The sequence below is a fragment of the Quercus suber genome, unplaced genomic scaffold (assembly GCF_002906115.3).
Source record: "Quercus suber isolate HL8 unplaced genomic scaffold, Cork oak 2.0 scaffold_597, whole genome shotgun sequence".
NCBI lineage: Eukaryota > Viridiplantae > Streptophyta > Magnoliopsida > Fagales > Fagaceae > Quercus > Quercus suber.
In genome coordinates this window covers 16,131-33,176 of record NW_027070041.1, presented here as the reverse complement: position 1 = coordinate 33,176, position 17,046 = coordinate 16,131, and the positions used below count along the sequence as shown (strand labels likewise).

Below are 17,046 nucleotides of genomic sequence, written 5' to 3'. Positions count from 1 at the left end.
TTGATTTTGAATGTATGTTGAAGAATGACTATGACTTTGTACCAAAGGCATGCTAAATAATAATCTGGTCGAGTCTGGTCGACAATTCATTTCAAAGGTATTCAACTTTAATCTCATGTGCTCCGAACTAAGTTAAGGATATAGATGACAGTGAGCATGCATGACTGCAGCTAGACTCAGACATATTTCAAATTGGGGTTTATGGTGCGTCTTTGTGTTAATCTCATGTTAATAATGATGGCTTCTCAGGAGCACTAGAATTGAGGTGTAAAACCCCCCAAATTGCTATTTTAGCAACTGAGAACCCAAAAAAGTGCTCCAATATGTATATCTAAAAATTTTTAGCATTCATGCACAATAGGTACTTATATTTACATGTTCTTGTGGAGCATTGAAGGATATCATTAGCACTGCTAGGACACCATGAAGTTTCTTATTAAGGCTCAACTAATCATAAGCATTATACTTGGCCAAATTTTATTCATGGAGCCCATTCCCTCAATCAATCTAGAGTAGGCATTGATTCTCCAAGAACAACATTAACGCACCATCCTTTTTTTTTTTTTTTTTCATCCATTTCTTGTTCCAGTAATATGTTGGCAGCCTCTGCCTTCGGGGCACAATTCTTAACAAAAGCATGCATGAAGCCCCCATTCACAAGAAGGAACGACCTAAGTGCAATCACTGTGATTATGAATGACACATTATGGAATGATGTTACAAGCTTCTATGGGTACCTAACTGGCGCTAGAATGGCAAATCAAACTCCAAACCTATTGCTCACCGAGTCACCTCTCACAAATGTATAGAAGCTTCCAACATCTTACCCTTTACATCTTGAAGGGCCTCACTGAATAATGATAGAGCATTGTCCCTCCATAAAACTAATAATCATGGATGTTTTAAAATGCTAATAGAGATGGGTTTCATTTTCTATTAATAATCATGGATGTTTTAAGAGCATATTCATGTATATGCATCTTAGCATCCTCACCAATCAAACAACATAAATTGATATCTAAACTCACTTTCTTGAATATAACAATAGGAAAAATAAAACAAGTGAATATATACTGAATTGCGTGAATCTTACTAATAAATTATAAATGCTTCAAGTGGTCTTTTCGGGGGCCTAACTTGGAGAGCATCTTGCTCTTCAATGGCATCTTGCTCTTCAATGTTCTTCACTCTCCCCATACTCCTATCGCAACATAGCATGAAAAAAAAATAAAAAAAATAAGGGAAGCAATAACATACATTAAAAAGTAAATACATTTCACGGTTGAAAGATCCTACAAACGTTTTTTTCACTCTAAATGCTTGATAATTCTTAAATACATTTCACGGTTGACTTTGATATTTCATATATTCCAATCAATGAATTATTTACCATATAATTTATATATCTTGATCAACAGAAGCCCAAATAGATGAATATGGTCCCTAATAATGAGAGAAATGAAAAAAGTAGGCCAGATTATCAATAATCAAAAAGGTTGAACAAGATACAATACAAGCAGCAATGCTGCAAACTCCTACACTCACAAATCATCAACTTAACCAAGATAGAAACATCAAAAACTTCAGCTATCTAGCCTATACATTAGACACTTTAAACCCTTCAGTTTTAGCTTGGTCGTAGCCCAATTTTACTTGTCATTACAGCCTGCCAATATGCCTCACAAACAAGCATCTCCTTAGCACCTCATTACATATCCTTTAGGTAAAGGAGAAACAAACTAAAATGGTCTCCCTTGCAACCCCATTTTACTAGTCTTTCTCTTGTTGTAATTTTGTCCTTTATTACCAGCTAGTTTATAAATGCATGCTTGGGAATATGACCTGTGAACCAAATTAGCTTGTACACCAACTAACAGCTTGTTGGTTGGTTCTTTTTGTTTTTTGAAATCTCCTACTAAAGAAAAAGAAAAAAAGAAATATGGTTTGTGTAATAATGTTGTGTATTAGGTTGAATTGGATATGTAGGTTGTTGTCTTACCTAGAAGATATGGTCTTGTTATGTAGGTCTAAATTAATGTGGACCACTTTGATACACACAGTTGGGTCAAATAAGATATAAAAAGTAAAAGATAATCATGATGTGTTAAGGCTTACACAGGGCATGACACACAATGTTCTGTTTTAGGACTCATTGTTGAATTCATGAATCTTGATGTCCTTCATTGAGTGAATAAAATTTGTACTTAAAGAAATTGCAGAATTTTACCCCACTCTAGAATAACCAAATCAAAGAAAAATTAAAATATAAACCTAAATAACCTAAATATAATATTACCCGACTCTAGACATGATGACCTTGTTTCTAGATATAATAGTCTAAAGGGCAAATCAGCCATGTGAAATATGAAATATTATCACAACCCCATAATCTTCTCAATCAATTCAAATCAAGCTTGGACAAACAAGTAATAAGTTTGAAAAAAACAACTCAATGCCATTGAACTGTGACAGAGTCCTTTATGCACGTATTTTTGGTTTTTACCCATCAAATTAAAATTACTTCCAGAACCCACTGGTTGTTACACTATTTATGAATGAGGCCATGTGTGTTCTGGAAACCCTGCACTTCTGTTTGCCAAAACAATCATTCTTGGTAAGCTTCTTTTGCTTTCAGAGATGAAGGGAGTAAGGGATAAAGGAAAGGAGTGACAATAGCACCATGTCAAGAGAGCTGGGGTTTTGTAAATTGCACATTGCTATAAAGCATTTCAACATCTCAAAAGTCAAAAGCATAAGATCATAGTTGCAAACCTGAACTAGCTAGAGCCCCATACAATTTCATGTAGGACTCTAACCGTCTCAAATAGTCCTTAGTGCTCTCACGCTTTCCGTCACTTTCTTTGTATCCAAGAACCTTATAATAAGCCCCCTTGCTTTTAAATGCCGACTGCAGTAAGAAAATATAATTAAATATCCATGCATTAGCAGCAACATCAGAAACAAAACAGCAATAACAAATATCCATGCAAGTATATAATAAACAAAAGAAAAGAAAATTTATATTTGCTTGAAAGATGGATAGCCTTCTCTTTATACATTATGTTATTTGATGATGTGTTTTTATTCTCTTTGATGTTCATAAAGGTAATGATTTACTTAAGTGAATGACAAAATGTAAGCAATTTGCTTAAGCATATGAAATATTAAAATTTTTATAGAGAGGTGAATCCATGTGTTAATTTTTCATATCATTAATTAGTTGACAATAATGATCTTATACCTGAGTTCCCATATGATTTTGTGATCTACAATTAAAAAATAATTGAAATTTGCTTCATGAATTGTGTTTTTCTTGGTTATATGATTTTTTTAATATTATATTCTGATTAAGAATTAACTTGGGAAATTTTATATATACAGGGCTGTTGGGAGTGATGATGTTTCAATAAAAATTACGCACTGTGGAGTTTGTTATGGTGATGTAGTTTGGAATTGGAATAAACATGGGGATTCAATGTATCCTGTAGTGCCTGGGTAAGTGGACGAACTTATGCTATGAGTAGTCTTAAATATCCTTGACCTTTACTTATATTTAAAAATAAATAAAAGTCTTAGATATATTCCTTGAACTGATATATCTGTAATTGTACACCAGACACGAAATTGCAGGAATTGTGAAAGAGGTTGGTTCTAATGTTCATCACTTCAAAGTTGGTGACCATGTTGGAATGGGAACCTATGTCAACTCATGCAGAGATTGTGAGTATTGTAATGATGGACTAGAAGTTCATTGCGTAAAAGAATTAGTTTACACCTTTAATCGCGTGGATGTGGATGGTATTATTACTAAAGAAGGATATTCCAGTTACATTGTTGTGCATGAAAGGTAAGTTTTCTTTTATGCTACTACATACTCTTCCTTTAGTTTCCTTTACATAAAAATTCAAAGTTATGCAATAGGACCAATCCCTCCCTTGTCAAAATTAATTGTTTCTGCAGAATGTGTGAAGCTATCACTCGCATTTATTATTTACATCTAGGCCTCTTAAACTGATGCACTTGCAAAACAAGAAGTCTAAGTTCATACTACTTTGATTATGTGCCAATTCATTAGATCATTTGTTTTGTGGAGGAGTTAAATGGAGGTTACTTTTAAAAAACCAAAAAAGGAAAAAAGAAATTACATGGAAGTTGTAGATTTAGTGTCCAGGTAAGGCTACCCAGGGGCCAGGGGGCCTGTTTTTGGCAGTTTTGCCAGTGACTAAACAACATACAATATTCTTGTACGTTGTTTTTATTTTTTGTTTACTTGGTATCAAAGCCTTTGATAAAGGAAATCAAGAATGGAAAATCGACTTCAGTATATAAATCTTACTGATGGAGCCTGCATCTGTACTTTGCATGCTATTGGGAAAAGGAAAAAATTATGATTTCTTATATCAAGTCCGAAGTAATGAAGTAAGAAAGTAAGGGGTTGATGGAAAGCCCACGACTCTCAAGGATGAAGGATAAGGTAATTGGGCCAAGGAAGTCCAACAGAGTTAGTAAAAACCCATGGGAATGTAGAATTAGAAAATGGGCCAAGGATGCCCAACGAAAGCAAATGGGCTAAGGATGTCCAAGAAGAAAGAAATGAGACAAAAGAACCCACAAGCAATGTAACAGGTCAAGAAAGCCCAAAGTAGTATGAGTATAAATCCAATTACCATACTGAGTCATTGAGAGAAAAACAGACAGTAGGCTCAAAAGAGGCCTAGCAAGCGTGGGTCAAATAACACCATGACAGGAATAGCAGAGTGGTATGGCAGGAATGGAAACAAGATTACAGAAGGAGCAAAGAATGGGCTAAAGAGGGGAAAACCCACAATCAAGCAAGGCTCAGTCCTCGAAAGGAGCAAGCAAATAAAGAATAGAAAATCAGAAGATCAGTTCACGCCATAAGAGGTCAAGGATGAGTGATAGAATGCATAGATGAGCCTCCAGACCGTCGCAAATGCATGAGCAGTGGACAGGCTTTTGACGTATATGGGAAGTGGAGTTCGCACAAGGCCCAAGCATTACCAACCTGTACCTAGCTAATACAAGAGTGGTGGGTCATGGTTCAGAGGTAAGAGAGGGTATAGTTTGGTGGTGGAGAGAAGGGAAAACCTATTCTGGGGTTCCTGCTCAGATTCTTTAGGAGGTGATGTCCTATTGGGATGACATACTACCCAAAAGAAAAAAAGGATGAGTTGGAACCACTAGGTGCATGCCATGAGGGATAGTAAGAGAGAACACCTACGCTGTGGTGGATAAGAATGCCACAGTGAGCAAGCAAACAAAACAATCTTCTTTGTCTAGTAATGGGGAGTGGCACAGCCAGCACAGGTAAGTGGTGATGGCTGGGAAGCTAACAAACTAGTGGGTGGTTGGGAAGAAAATCCTAAATCAGACAAAAGTAGTTAAAGGCTAAAATGGTAAAAATCAGTCACGGCAGGTAGTATTTAAAGGGTTCTTGCCGTGCACAGTAACATCATCAAAATAGTAGCAACCACTAAGAGACAATCACAGCACCACCATCACCATAAAACTACACAAGTAAGCACTAAGAAAGAAAGGAAAGGAGTGGAAGGAAAGAATCAAGGTAACAAAACGGAGAAAAAAGAGAAAGATGAGAAATAGAGAGTGTAGAATGGCAGGCATGCACTAATAGGCTAATCCCATCTTTCCCTCTAAAAGCCTACCTTTTGTTGAGGATGAAGAACTCATTTGGGCACAACCCATTTAGGCCTGTTCCCTTAAAGTGGATAATTTCTACAGCAGGATCCTCTTGTGAAGTTACCCACGTTGAGGAAGTGGTTCCTTCCTTGGCCTTAGTCCGGTAATACAACTGAACACGGCAAACTAATTTTTTCCTTCTTTGATTTTATCGCTTATTGCTATTGTTTCTTCTCTTGTCTTTGCAATTTCACCTATAATGTGGGCTTGGGCTTTATAATAGAATTAAATGTATAAGAAGTGGATTTTAAAATAGAAATAGGGCTAGAAATAATTTTATTTTTATTAGTATTTTAAAATTGGTAAAATCTATTTTAAAATTATATTAAAAATTTGTAAAAGGGGATGGGAATGACGTGGCTGCTTCTGTGGCTCAATGTGAGCGTAGCAACACTAAATGCTATGCTTCAGCTTTTAGTAATATATAAATATAAATTCTCAAAATAACAATCTCAAATACTACATAAATTTTCAAATGGTTACATAGCAGGTATGGGCAATATCTCCCTTAAATGATCTTTTTTGAGTTCTTTCTTGCATGATCTAATCATATGAAAACAAAGAACAAAACCTGTAAACACAAATATAAGAATACAGCTCATGTCTAAAAAAAAACGAAGTTCTATCATAAATTCTCGGTGCTTTGGTGAATACCATGGCACTGCTTTTGCTGAACCAAGGACTTGCATTGAATATTCAAGGGCAAATACAGGATCTGTAAGGTTGAATTTAATCAACCATTTAATTGGCTTTATTCCGTGACCAATTTGCTTGTAATTCAGCACTTAGCAACCCTGTATTTAGGTGGGAAAATTGTAAGGGTAGTATATGAGAAGATGTGAAGAAAAGCTCAAGAGTGTGCAAGAAAAACAGAGGCTCATGGCTAGGGCTCGCGGGTGGATCGCGACTAGCAAGACGCCAAAGGCTGGCACGTGAAAGACACACTGGGAAGCTGAAGAGTCGCACCAGCTGTCACGCTACAGGACAAAAGTTCCAGTCTGGCCAGGCCGTTACGTCTCGACTTGAACTCGCGACTTGGACAAGCCGCAAGACCAAGTCGCCAACTTGCCCTGTTTGGCAAAAAACTGACATTTTGCATTCCCTTCTCACCCTACTATATATACACCCTTATACCCATCATATTGAGAAAGCTTCCAGAGAGAATTTTGTGAGAGAAAACCCTAGAGAAAAACAAGATTGCCTCATCCCCAATCTTCATCTAAAGAGACTCTACAAATTCCTCTACTCTCTTCCTCTCCATTGTCATACCCTTGAGAGGTCATTTACCAAACCCTTATCTCACCACACCCACGTTTGTGAGAAGGTCCATTTGGTGTTTTGGGAAGCAGTTTGGAAAGGAACCAATATACATTGGTTGATGCTATGGTCAAGTAGCAGAATCCAGCAAGCTAAAGAAGAAATAGATTCGGTGTAACCTCGTTGGAGCAAGAAGCTTGGAGGGCTTAGGTACTTGGGTAGATTAAGCTTGGAGGGTCTTCTGCTGTTCATGTATCCCAACTATATTCTTTAGTGGATTTTATCACCGCTTAGAGGGCGGCGAAGAGGTTTTACGCCGAGGACTTCGGTTTCCTCTTCGATAACACATCGTGTGTTGTTCGTGTGTTTGCATCTTCCTTTCCTTTATCTTTGCCTTATATTTACTGCTATGGTTGTGTTTATATTTGGCTTAGATTGTTTATCAATTCTGTTATAAGCTTGTTATCATGTTCCGCACATTAATTGTTTGATATAAAGCTTGAATTGGTAATTTTATAATTTGGGGTCTAAAAGTTCAAGGGTGTTTCATACCCATATTGAACTTTCAATTGGTATCAGAGCGGGTACACTTGTTGTGGTTTTAATACCTAAATGTGATCCTTGACCCCTTGTTGAGATGGATAGGTCTCAATCCCTCACTGCTTCACCATTTTTTGATGGTAATAACTATGCTTTTTGGAAAGTCCGAATGAGGGAGTTTTTGTGTTCTATGGATGAGGCTGTGTGGGATGCAGTTGATATAGGTTGGACAAAGCCAGTGGATGCCAAATCCACTTGGGACAAGGCAGCTCTTGTGGCAGCTAATGTAAACAGTAAAGCATTGAATGCCATTTTCTGTGGTATCTCTCCAAAAGAATTTCACAGGATATCTCATATTACTGTTGCTAAGGAAGCATGGGAGATTCTGGAGACGACCTATGAAGGAACCAAGAAGGTGAAAGACACCAAACTTCAGATGTTGACCACTCGCTTTGAGCAGCTAAAGATGGATGAGGATGAGTCCTTTGACTCTTTTTATAGTAAGCTAAACGAGGTGGTCATCGGCAAATTTAATTTGGGGGAAAAGACGGAGGAGTCTAAAGTTGTAAGGAAGATCCTTCGGTCACTACCAGAAAGTTTTCGTGCCAAAGTTACAGCCATTGAAGAGAGCAAAGATCTTGACGAAATCAAGGTTCAAGAGCTAGTTGGTTCTCTACAGACATATGAGTTGTCTCGTCCTTCAGTGTAGAAGAGCAAATCCCTTGCTCTTAAGACAATTGATGAGAGGATAGTGTCTCATGAATCTTCGGAAGAGGATACGGTAGATAAAGATGTGGCGTATCTTGTAAAGAACTTTCGAAAATTCCTAAAGTTCAAGAATAGTGGAAAATTTGGTGACAAAAGAAAATTCCAGAGTGCTGAAAAAGAGAAGAAAGACTTCCGAAGAAAAGATGGTAAAGATTCCCAATCCTCAAAAGGAATTACATGTTTTGAATGTAATGGGCATGGGCATTTTAAAAAGGAATGTCCAAACTACTTGAAGTCGAAGGGAAAGGTCTATGCCACTACTTTAAGTGATTCAGACTCATCAAATTTTGATTCTGACGAGAGCTGTGATGGAGAAGGAAATTTCTCCGCATTCATGACCATTGCTCATGTGGAATCTTCAGATGATTTGAGTACTCTTGTGAATGAGCTAGGTGAATGTTGTGATGAGGAGTCCATTGGGATTGTTAAAGAATCAGAAGGAGAAGAAGAATAAGACACATCCAACCTTTAAAAGAATTACGCAATACTTCTTGAGAAATCGGGAGAGTATACAAAGGTGGCAAAGGCAGCCGTGAAGAAAATGAAGAGAGCTGAGGAAGATTTCAAAAGCCTGCTGGTTAGATATAAGGAGGCAAAGTGTGAGATTGAAGCACTTAATGGTGAGCTATCAGAAGCTTACACGAAGTTGAGGTTTCTTGAGCAAGAGATAGTACAAGCTCATGCCAAGGTAGATAGGGTCTCCTCTAGGAAGCTAGATGAAGTTATTTCATCTCAAAGACATGCCTCAGACAAGTCCAGGTTGGGATATACCGGAGGGAGCAGCTCATCAGCCAAAGTCACCAAGGAAGTAAAGTTTGTGAAAAACAAAGAGACGGCTGTTGATAAGTCTACTCCAAAGATAGTTGAGGATGAAAAGAAAAAGAATGTGGCTAATCAACGGATGTTTTACAAATCTTGAAATCAATATGAAGTCAGAGTTGGAGCTAAAGGAAGATCTCTCCCAAGACAGCATCAAGGCCCTAGAATAAACTATATTTGTCACTATTGCGGATTGCAAGGACACACTAGACCAAACTGTCAAAAGCTAAGAGCAGATAACAATACGAGTGTACCTCGGTCCCGAGGAAGAAGAAACGATTTGAGGTCTTGGGGTGGTGAGCAATCAAGGAACCAAAACCGTGATTCCAGAATGACGGACGTTATGAAAATGATTGGCGCCTTCACCACTTGCTTGGAGAGCTTCAACAGGAGGTTTGAAAGTCCTAACTCTCGTACCCGATCCGTCAAGGATATCACCCCAAACGCACGTGACATGTGGGTGACAAAGGGTACTCATGCATAAACATTATAACATGTCCATGCATCAATTCTTCCTATGCTTTGTGGATATGATTGGTTATTTGCGTTGTGTTTTTGAGTATCTGTTTATTTTGTGGTTTGTTTGTGTTCAAAATGATTTCTCATTTTTCTTGTTTTTTATCATTCTTCTACTGCTTTCGTGTCAAAAATCCAAAAACACATAAAAAGTTGAAAATCCAAAAAGTTTGATCTCTTTGTTGAGTTTTGTCTCAAAGCATGTTTAGCCTTGTACCTTTGTACTAATGGCTTTGTGCATTTAACGAGCTTAGCTTGTCTCTCATGCACTCATATCATTGTGGAAGAAATTCTGAATTCTATGTGATTGTTGTAAATAGATGTTCAACCTTGTCATGAATGATTAGTGAATGGTTTTGTTAATCTTGAGACATGCATAGACTCATGCCTATATATCTTCTCACTCTTTATTTTTATGCTTTAAAAGAGCTCTCTAAATGTAAATCTCCAAATGAAAAGAGATATAGAGCTGCAAAAGCCTGTCGCACATACTAGTATTTGACTAGAAAAAAGGGAAAGCGACCAAAATAAAATGTATGAAAGATGCCCAAAGAGCCAAAGGCTAACTCATTAATTGAAATATCAAAAATTTCATGCATCTATCTCACAATGAGAGTTTCTTTGCTCAAAAATGGCAAGTGATATGTTGAATATGGAGCCAAATGAAAAGCTTCAAAGAGTTGTTATCAAGTTCTTGTGGGAGGTCATATATGCATGCTTCTATAATTGAGATAGGTCACATTATCTAGTGCTAGTTGTGTATGCCTTGATTGAATTGATCATTGAAGCTTCACATTGGACTAAGGACTATCTCATTTTTGATATCCACACACAACACACAAGTCTATGTTCAATGAATGTCATATTCATTTGTGTGATTGTACTTGATTAAATGTGTTTTCACATACTCAATCTTTGTTGGTCAAACACAAAAAGATTTTTGAGTGTTTTGTTTTGTTTTTGGAAAGTACTTTACTTTTACAAAAATGTGAATTTTTTTTTCAAAAACAGTGTTACCCTGTTTTGGCGACTAAGTCGCGAGTTAGCTCAGTCACAAGCCCCAGTCGCGAGCTCAATCAGAGAGTTTTCGCGGCTTACTGGCGAGTCAGTATTCTAGTCGCGAAAAAGACTTAGAAAATTTTTGAAAATTTTGAGTTTTGCTCTTTTCGCGGCTCGTTTTGGCGGCTTGTTCGTGGGTGGAAAGTCCAATCGCGAGGGTTACTCAGAGATTTTCGTGGCTCAGCTCGCGACTCCTTCGCGGCTAAACCTTCCAGTCACGAAAAACACTTAGAAGATTTTTCTAGAATCTTACCTTCACAGTGTTTCGCGGCTTGCCCTGGCGACTTACTGGTGACTTGGTTAAGTCGCGAAAAACGTGTGTTTTGCGTTTTTGAAGACAGTTTTTAAAATTGTTTTTCAATTTTCCCTCAATTTTCAGCGACTGTTCATTGTCTTCTTCACTCTCTCTCTCAAAGCTTTCGATTCTCACTGAAAAATCCTTCATCTCTGCATCATCTCTGCATAAATCTTCAAGAAAAAGGTATGGACTTTCTTGTTTTTCACTCCAATTTCATGTTTTATGTAAAATATTCTTGAATCTATGTGTTTTACTGTTCGGATTGCTATTTGGGTATTCTAAACATTTATGCTTAAAAATGTTGTTTTGATAGTTTGGTTTGTTCCCTCTTGGTTATGCCTAGTTTCTTGAGTTTGCTCCATTATTGGTTTTCATGCTTTCACCTTCTCATTCATGGGTTTTCATGCTTGAAATTTGATATTTGAATGTTTATATCCATTGGGTATACGGTTGTTGGTTTCTCTGTGATGTTTCCCTAAATGAAATTTGAGTTTGCCATGTGTATGACCTTATGTTTATGTGGTTCAATCTGTTCTGTGTGGGTATTAACACATCTTGAGTGTGACCCTGCCTCTAGGGATTTTCTTGCACATTCCATGTTCATTTGGTTAAGTATCAGTGACTGTTGCTTTCATCTGTCTGTATGAAAGTTTCATCTTTACAGACTGAACTTGTTTAATTTGTGATTATTATGTGATGTCTTATTTCTTTGTTATCAACTATTCTTGGTTTGTGTTTTTGCCCAACACTCTGTTCTTACTTATAACTACATGGTTACTAATTTGAGTATACTTCCACATATTGTGTTGTGCCCACGTTGTGGACTTTTCTGAGTGTTTACAGATGGCTTCCACATCCTCTAAGAAGAAGACTCCTGCTAAGAAGGCTGATAAAAGATTGAAAATGGACAGCAACCTGTTTAGATCAGTCAATCATTTTGAGAGATACAGAGATTCCTTTATAAAAGGAACAATTATCCAGGAGAGATTTGTGGATTTACATGACTTGAGGGATACATTCATTCCAAAATGCTTTGAAGAAAGAGGCTGGGAGAAACTTCTGGGTGACTTACCTTTAGTGTGTGAACCACTAATCAGAGAATTCTATGCCAATGTTGTGATAAAGGAGGAGGAGTTGAGTTGTTGGGTGAGGAAAAAGGAGTTTACCTTAGATGCTCATGACATTGATAAGGTTTTAGGACTGGAGGGGTTAAAAGATTATGAATTCACGAACTACAAGGACAGAATGGTCTCTCTAGAAACTATCCAGAAAAAGATTGGTGGAGTTTTAGAAAAGAGATGTCTCAACACTTCTGACTTTCCTAAAGACATAAGGTGTTTAACAACAATAATGATGTACAATCTGTATCCTATAAGGAAGATGACTACATTGACGAATGCCAGAGCCATCTTTCTTATGGATCTTAAGGAAAACACTTTTATTGACATCAGTTCCTACATTTTTGATACTATAATGGATGAAACTAAAACCACCTCGAGGCCCAAGCTGGTGTTTCCAAGTCTTCTCATAAGAATTTTCAAAGAAAAGGGTGTTGTAATTCCACAAGATATCAGTCCCATGCCTCCTCTAGCAGCCATCAACAAATTTACTCTAATACAGATACAGAGTCGTCTTCCAGGTGAAGAAGAAGAGGGTGTCCATGAAGAAGGTGATCCTATGGAGACTGAAGCAGAAGGGGCAGGACTAGTTTCCATACCTAGAGTAAGAGTCAAGAGGAGCAGACCTTCTACCTCATCACCTATACCTCCTGATACCTTTCAGATCATCCTGGAAAGACTTGATACAATCCGCGATGTTCAGAATCAATAGACAGAGAGGATGACAGCAATGCAGGACCAGCTTAATGTTCTCTCTGCCAAGTTTGACAGCATTCATACCAGCCAGGATTACTGACCCTTTGGCCATTCCGGTCAAAAAGGGAGAGAACTTTTGGGGCAGCTCTTGAGGGGGAGTGCTCATTTTGAGGGGGAGTTTAAATATGTGTTTTCTTTAAGTTTAATACACTGGTTTTTAGCTTGTTTTAAATATTTGTGTTTTAAGTTTGATACACTTGTGAATCTTTGGTGTTTACTTATATAGTATGATGTTACTCAGCTTCAGCACTTTATGTTGATTGTAGCTTTGTACCCATTGTTGCTTTTGTAAGTTTTGAGGGTTGTTTCTTGTTCTTATGCACTGTTTGTAGGCTTGTATGGTTTGTGCCATGTATTTGCAAAACTTTGCATATGCAGCCTTTGTGCTTTGTGTTTTGGTACTTGTTAATGCCTTGCATTATCTTAAATACAACACTCTTGTGCCCGTGTAGGATTGTTTCTAGATGCATATATGTTTATATGAATTGGTTGAGTGTTGGACTTGCAAATGATTCTCTTCAATTGAGTTTATCATTTTTGCATGTCCGGATGTTCATTCCTTGTGTGAATGAACATAGTAATCACTTTTGCTTAAGTGACTACTGGTGTTGATCTTGTCATGAATTATTGCTTTTATGCCTATGTTCATTTTTGCTTGATCATGCTTATTTTGCTCCATATGCATATTAAGTTTTCTTCATACAATGATATTGCTATGTTATTGTGTTTCAGGAGTTACTTATTCATATGTTCAAGAGCTTTACAGAATCTAGAGTTAGGTGTGAGTGAGTTTTCCAACTGTTCGCAACTCACGTTTAAGTCTAGAGTCTGTTGTAGGGTTTTGTCACGGAATAGTCAAAGGGGGAGATTGTAAGGTTGAATTTAATCAACCATTTAATTGGCTTTATTCCATGACCAATTTGCTTGTAATTGAGCACTTAGCAACCCTGTATTTAGGTGGGAAAATTGTAAGGGTAATATGTGAGAAGATGTGAAGAAAAGCTCAAGAGTGTGCAAGAAAAACAGAGGCTCGCGGCTAGGGCTCGCGGGTGGATCACGACTGGCAAGACGCCAAAGGTTGGCACGTGAGAGGCACACTGGGAAGCTGAAGGGTCGCGCTAGCTGTCACGCTACAGGACAAAAGTTCCAGTCTGGCCAGACCGTTACGTCTCGACTTGAACTCGCGACTTGGACAAGCTGCGAGACCAAGTCCCCAACTTGCCCTGTTTGGCAAAAACTGACGTTTTGCATTCCCTTCTCACCCTACTATATATACACCCTTATACCCATCATATTGAGAGAGCTTCCAGAGAGAATTTTGTAAGAGAAAACCCTAGAGAAAAACAAGATTGCCTCATCCCCAATCTTCATCTAAAAGACTCTACAAATTCCTCTACTCTCTTCCTCTCCATTGTCATACCCTTGAGAGGTCATTTACCCAACCCTTATCTCACCACACCCACGTCTGTGAGAAGGTCCATTTGGTGCTTTGGGAAGCAGTTTGGAAAGGAATCAATATACATTGGTTGATGCTATGGTCAAGTAGCGGAATCCAGCAAGCAAAAGAAGAAATAGGTTCGGCGTAACCTCGTTAGAGCAAGAAGCTTGGAGGGCTTAGGTACTTGGGTAGATTAGGCTTGGAGGGTCTTCTGCTGTTCATGTATCCCAACTATATTCTTTAGTGGATTTTATCACCGCTTGGAGGGCAGCGGAGAGGTTTTACACCGAGGACTTCGGTTTCCTCTTCGATAACACATCGTGTGTTGTCCGTGTGTTTGCATCTTCCTTTCCTTTATCTTTGCCTTATATTTACTGCTGTGGATGTGTTTATATTTGGCTTAGATTGTTTATCAATTCTGTTATAAGCTTGTTATCATGTTCCGCACATTAATTGTTTGATATAAAGCTTGAATTGGTAATTTTATAATTTGGGGTCTAAACGTTCAAGGGGTGAAAGACAATGAGGATAACTTTTAAACTATTTCTCCTCGCATGTCACTTTGTTCAAATTTTAATAAGAACATCAAATGCTCAAAATCAAAGCAAACCAAGTCCAACATTTTATTAAATGAGCATAAACAAGGCCATTTATTGTTGGCAACTAATGTAAACATCTTGTTGCCATTAGTAAGTTAGACCAGAATTAAATATGGTGTTAGAATCAACATGCAGCCAATATTTGTGAAAAAGTTTTAGCAAGAAGCATTGGATGCTTTCATTGGCAACTAATCTATTCAGGTCCAACAAGTAAAAAGGAAAAAATGAATGCTAGTCTATTCATCAACCAGCAGCTTTTGCAAAAAAGATAAGAGGAATAGTGATTATGTTCTTTGAACTAAGATGCTTCCATAGACTGTGTTTCTATCTTTTGTAAACGAGCTCTTAGCCTAATCAGGAAAGTAATTAAAAAAAAAATACAAACATGGGATATGATGAGAGAAATGTAGGCACCTGCTGCTGAAGAGAAAGGGATGCATTGGGGCAAATAGTCTGTGCTACTTGTGTAGCACCTGCAACAAATCTTGAACCAGAAGGGAAATCCAAGCGGGCATGAAACCGGGTGACACTGATGCAAACAGATCTGCTAGGAAGGCAGATTTCACTCCAGATGCCTGAAAAGAGAAGCCATTGGACTCTTGGGAATTTTCTTGTGATCTAACTGAGCAATCTCCAACAAAGGCAGTCAAAGCAACATCTATATGTTTGAAACAATGACATCAAATAGTTATGCAGCAAGCATATAATGAATTTATGTATTCAAATGTATTAGCATTGCAAGATATGAATTGCAATTGATGATGATTCCTAGCATGTTCAGAATCCTAAGCAACAAATCAGCTGGTTATGACTTATGAACAAATTATTGCCAGATCTTCTACATTGAGTCCAATGACTCCAACCTGAAAATTCAATGATGACATGATGACAAAGTGCAAATCACACCTCATAATAGAAATCCTATGATAGAGACTGTTAGATGGGAGAGCCAACAAGAGAACTTTAGACCAATTCTCTCCTTTATAAATTACAAAAATGCAAGAGCAGAAGTTCAATGTCATGAATTCCGGCACCTGCAGTCACTTGCATGATACTAATAAAATAAAAGGTTTGATGTTTTTTTTTTCTTGATGTGTCCTAGGCTAAGGATTCTTCCATTGAAGCAGGAATTAACCTCACTACAATATCAAACTCTACAAATCAAAAGTGAGCAACGAGGGAAGTAGCTTACTAATAATCCCTGAAGCTGAAATGTGAGGATTTGAAAGGAACAGGTCATATGGTTGCACCAGTTTCAACTTGGGAGCTTTACTTCTCCAAAAGTCACAATTCTGTTTGAAAGAGAAAGCACTTTTGATAGAAAAGCCGAGACAGAGAGTAGCAGGTGGTCCATGGATGGTTTTATGATCATCACCATGGAACTGGGTGGGTGAGCCTATGTTATCGTGCATACATAGATGATAATTGGCACCAGGGTCAGAAGCAAGAGAAGCCAAGGATAATGGAACATCTCAATAATTGCCAGACTTGTCGACAAAAAGTCCAGGCGAAACTGCCTCCACTGTTAGGTTGTGATTGGGAAACTGTAGAATGGTACATCATACCCAAATGAAATCCTCATCAAGCAGGATTTTCAAAAAAAAAAAAAATCATTCATTGTTAGTAGTGGGTCTTAATTGAACCAACAATCTCACCCTCCACCTAGTAAGTCTTACAAGGAAGATAAGGGATACTGTGCATCCAGCAGATGCATCATCTCTCTCACACTATGTAAGCCCCACATAGTTTGGTTAAGCTATTAGCTAATTGACAAGTAAGACACTTATGTAGTAGGAGAATAACTCAACATATTATTACCATTCTTTTTTTCTTTTCTTTTTTTAAAGATATGATAGTATTTGAAACTTAAGGTGTATGGTCCGAGATTATTGCTCTTTACCAACAAGTGAACACAACATAGTCCCTTTCACAACAACAACACAGTTGAGTTAACTAGTCCCTTATTTGACAAAAGAGACTTCACTAGTTGATTAACTAGAACACACCGCATAAATGCAATTTTAAGAACAATTAAAAAAAGCATAAAAAGAGGGACCACGGCTTCTAAGTCCAAATTTTATTATGTAGTATATGATTTATATATATACGCTAGATAGTATTTGTTATTTTATAGGGCCGGGGTATATATTACATAGGGGA

General features: G+C 37.6%; 1 protein-coding gene across 1 annotated transcript; it reads right to left on the bottom strand.

Annotated features, from left to right (window-relative positions):
* Positions 1–936: 936 nt before the first annotated feature.
* Positions 937–16,455, bottom strand: LOC136063928 (protein TRIGALACTOSYLDIACYLGLYCEROL 4, chloroplastic-like). Its single transcript, XM_065764975.1, has 4 exons — positions 16,079–16,455; positions 15,301–15,461; positions 2,773–2,908; positions 937–1,201 (listed from the first exon to the last, which is right to left on the bottom strand). Exons 1-4 carry the CDS (start codon positions 16,296–16,298, stop codon positions 1,185–1,187), a joined length of 534 nt encoding a protein of 177 aa, XP_065621047.1. The 5' UTR covers positions 16,299–16,455; the 3' UTR covers positions 937–1,184.
* Positions 16,456–17,046: the final 591 nt, after the last annotated feature.

Bases quoted from the DNA above. Each gene is read 5' to 3' on its own strand.
- LOC136063928 (XM_065764975.1), bottom strand. From the start codon at position 16,298: ATGCACGATAACATAGGCTCACCCACCCAGTTCCATGGTGATGATCAT. The intron at 15,462-16,078 runs GTAAGCTACTTC...TTCTCTTTTCAG, and splicing joins TTCAGCTTCAGGGATTATTA to GCATCTGGAGTGAAATCTGC. The intron at 2,909-15,300 runs GTGCCTACATTT...TTCTTACTGCAG, and splicing joins CCCTTTCTCTTCAGCAGCAG to TCGGCATTTAAAAGCAAGGG.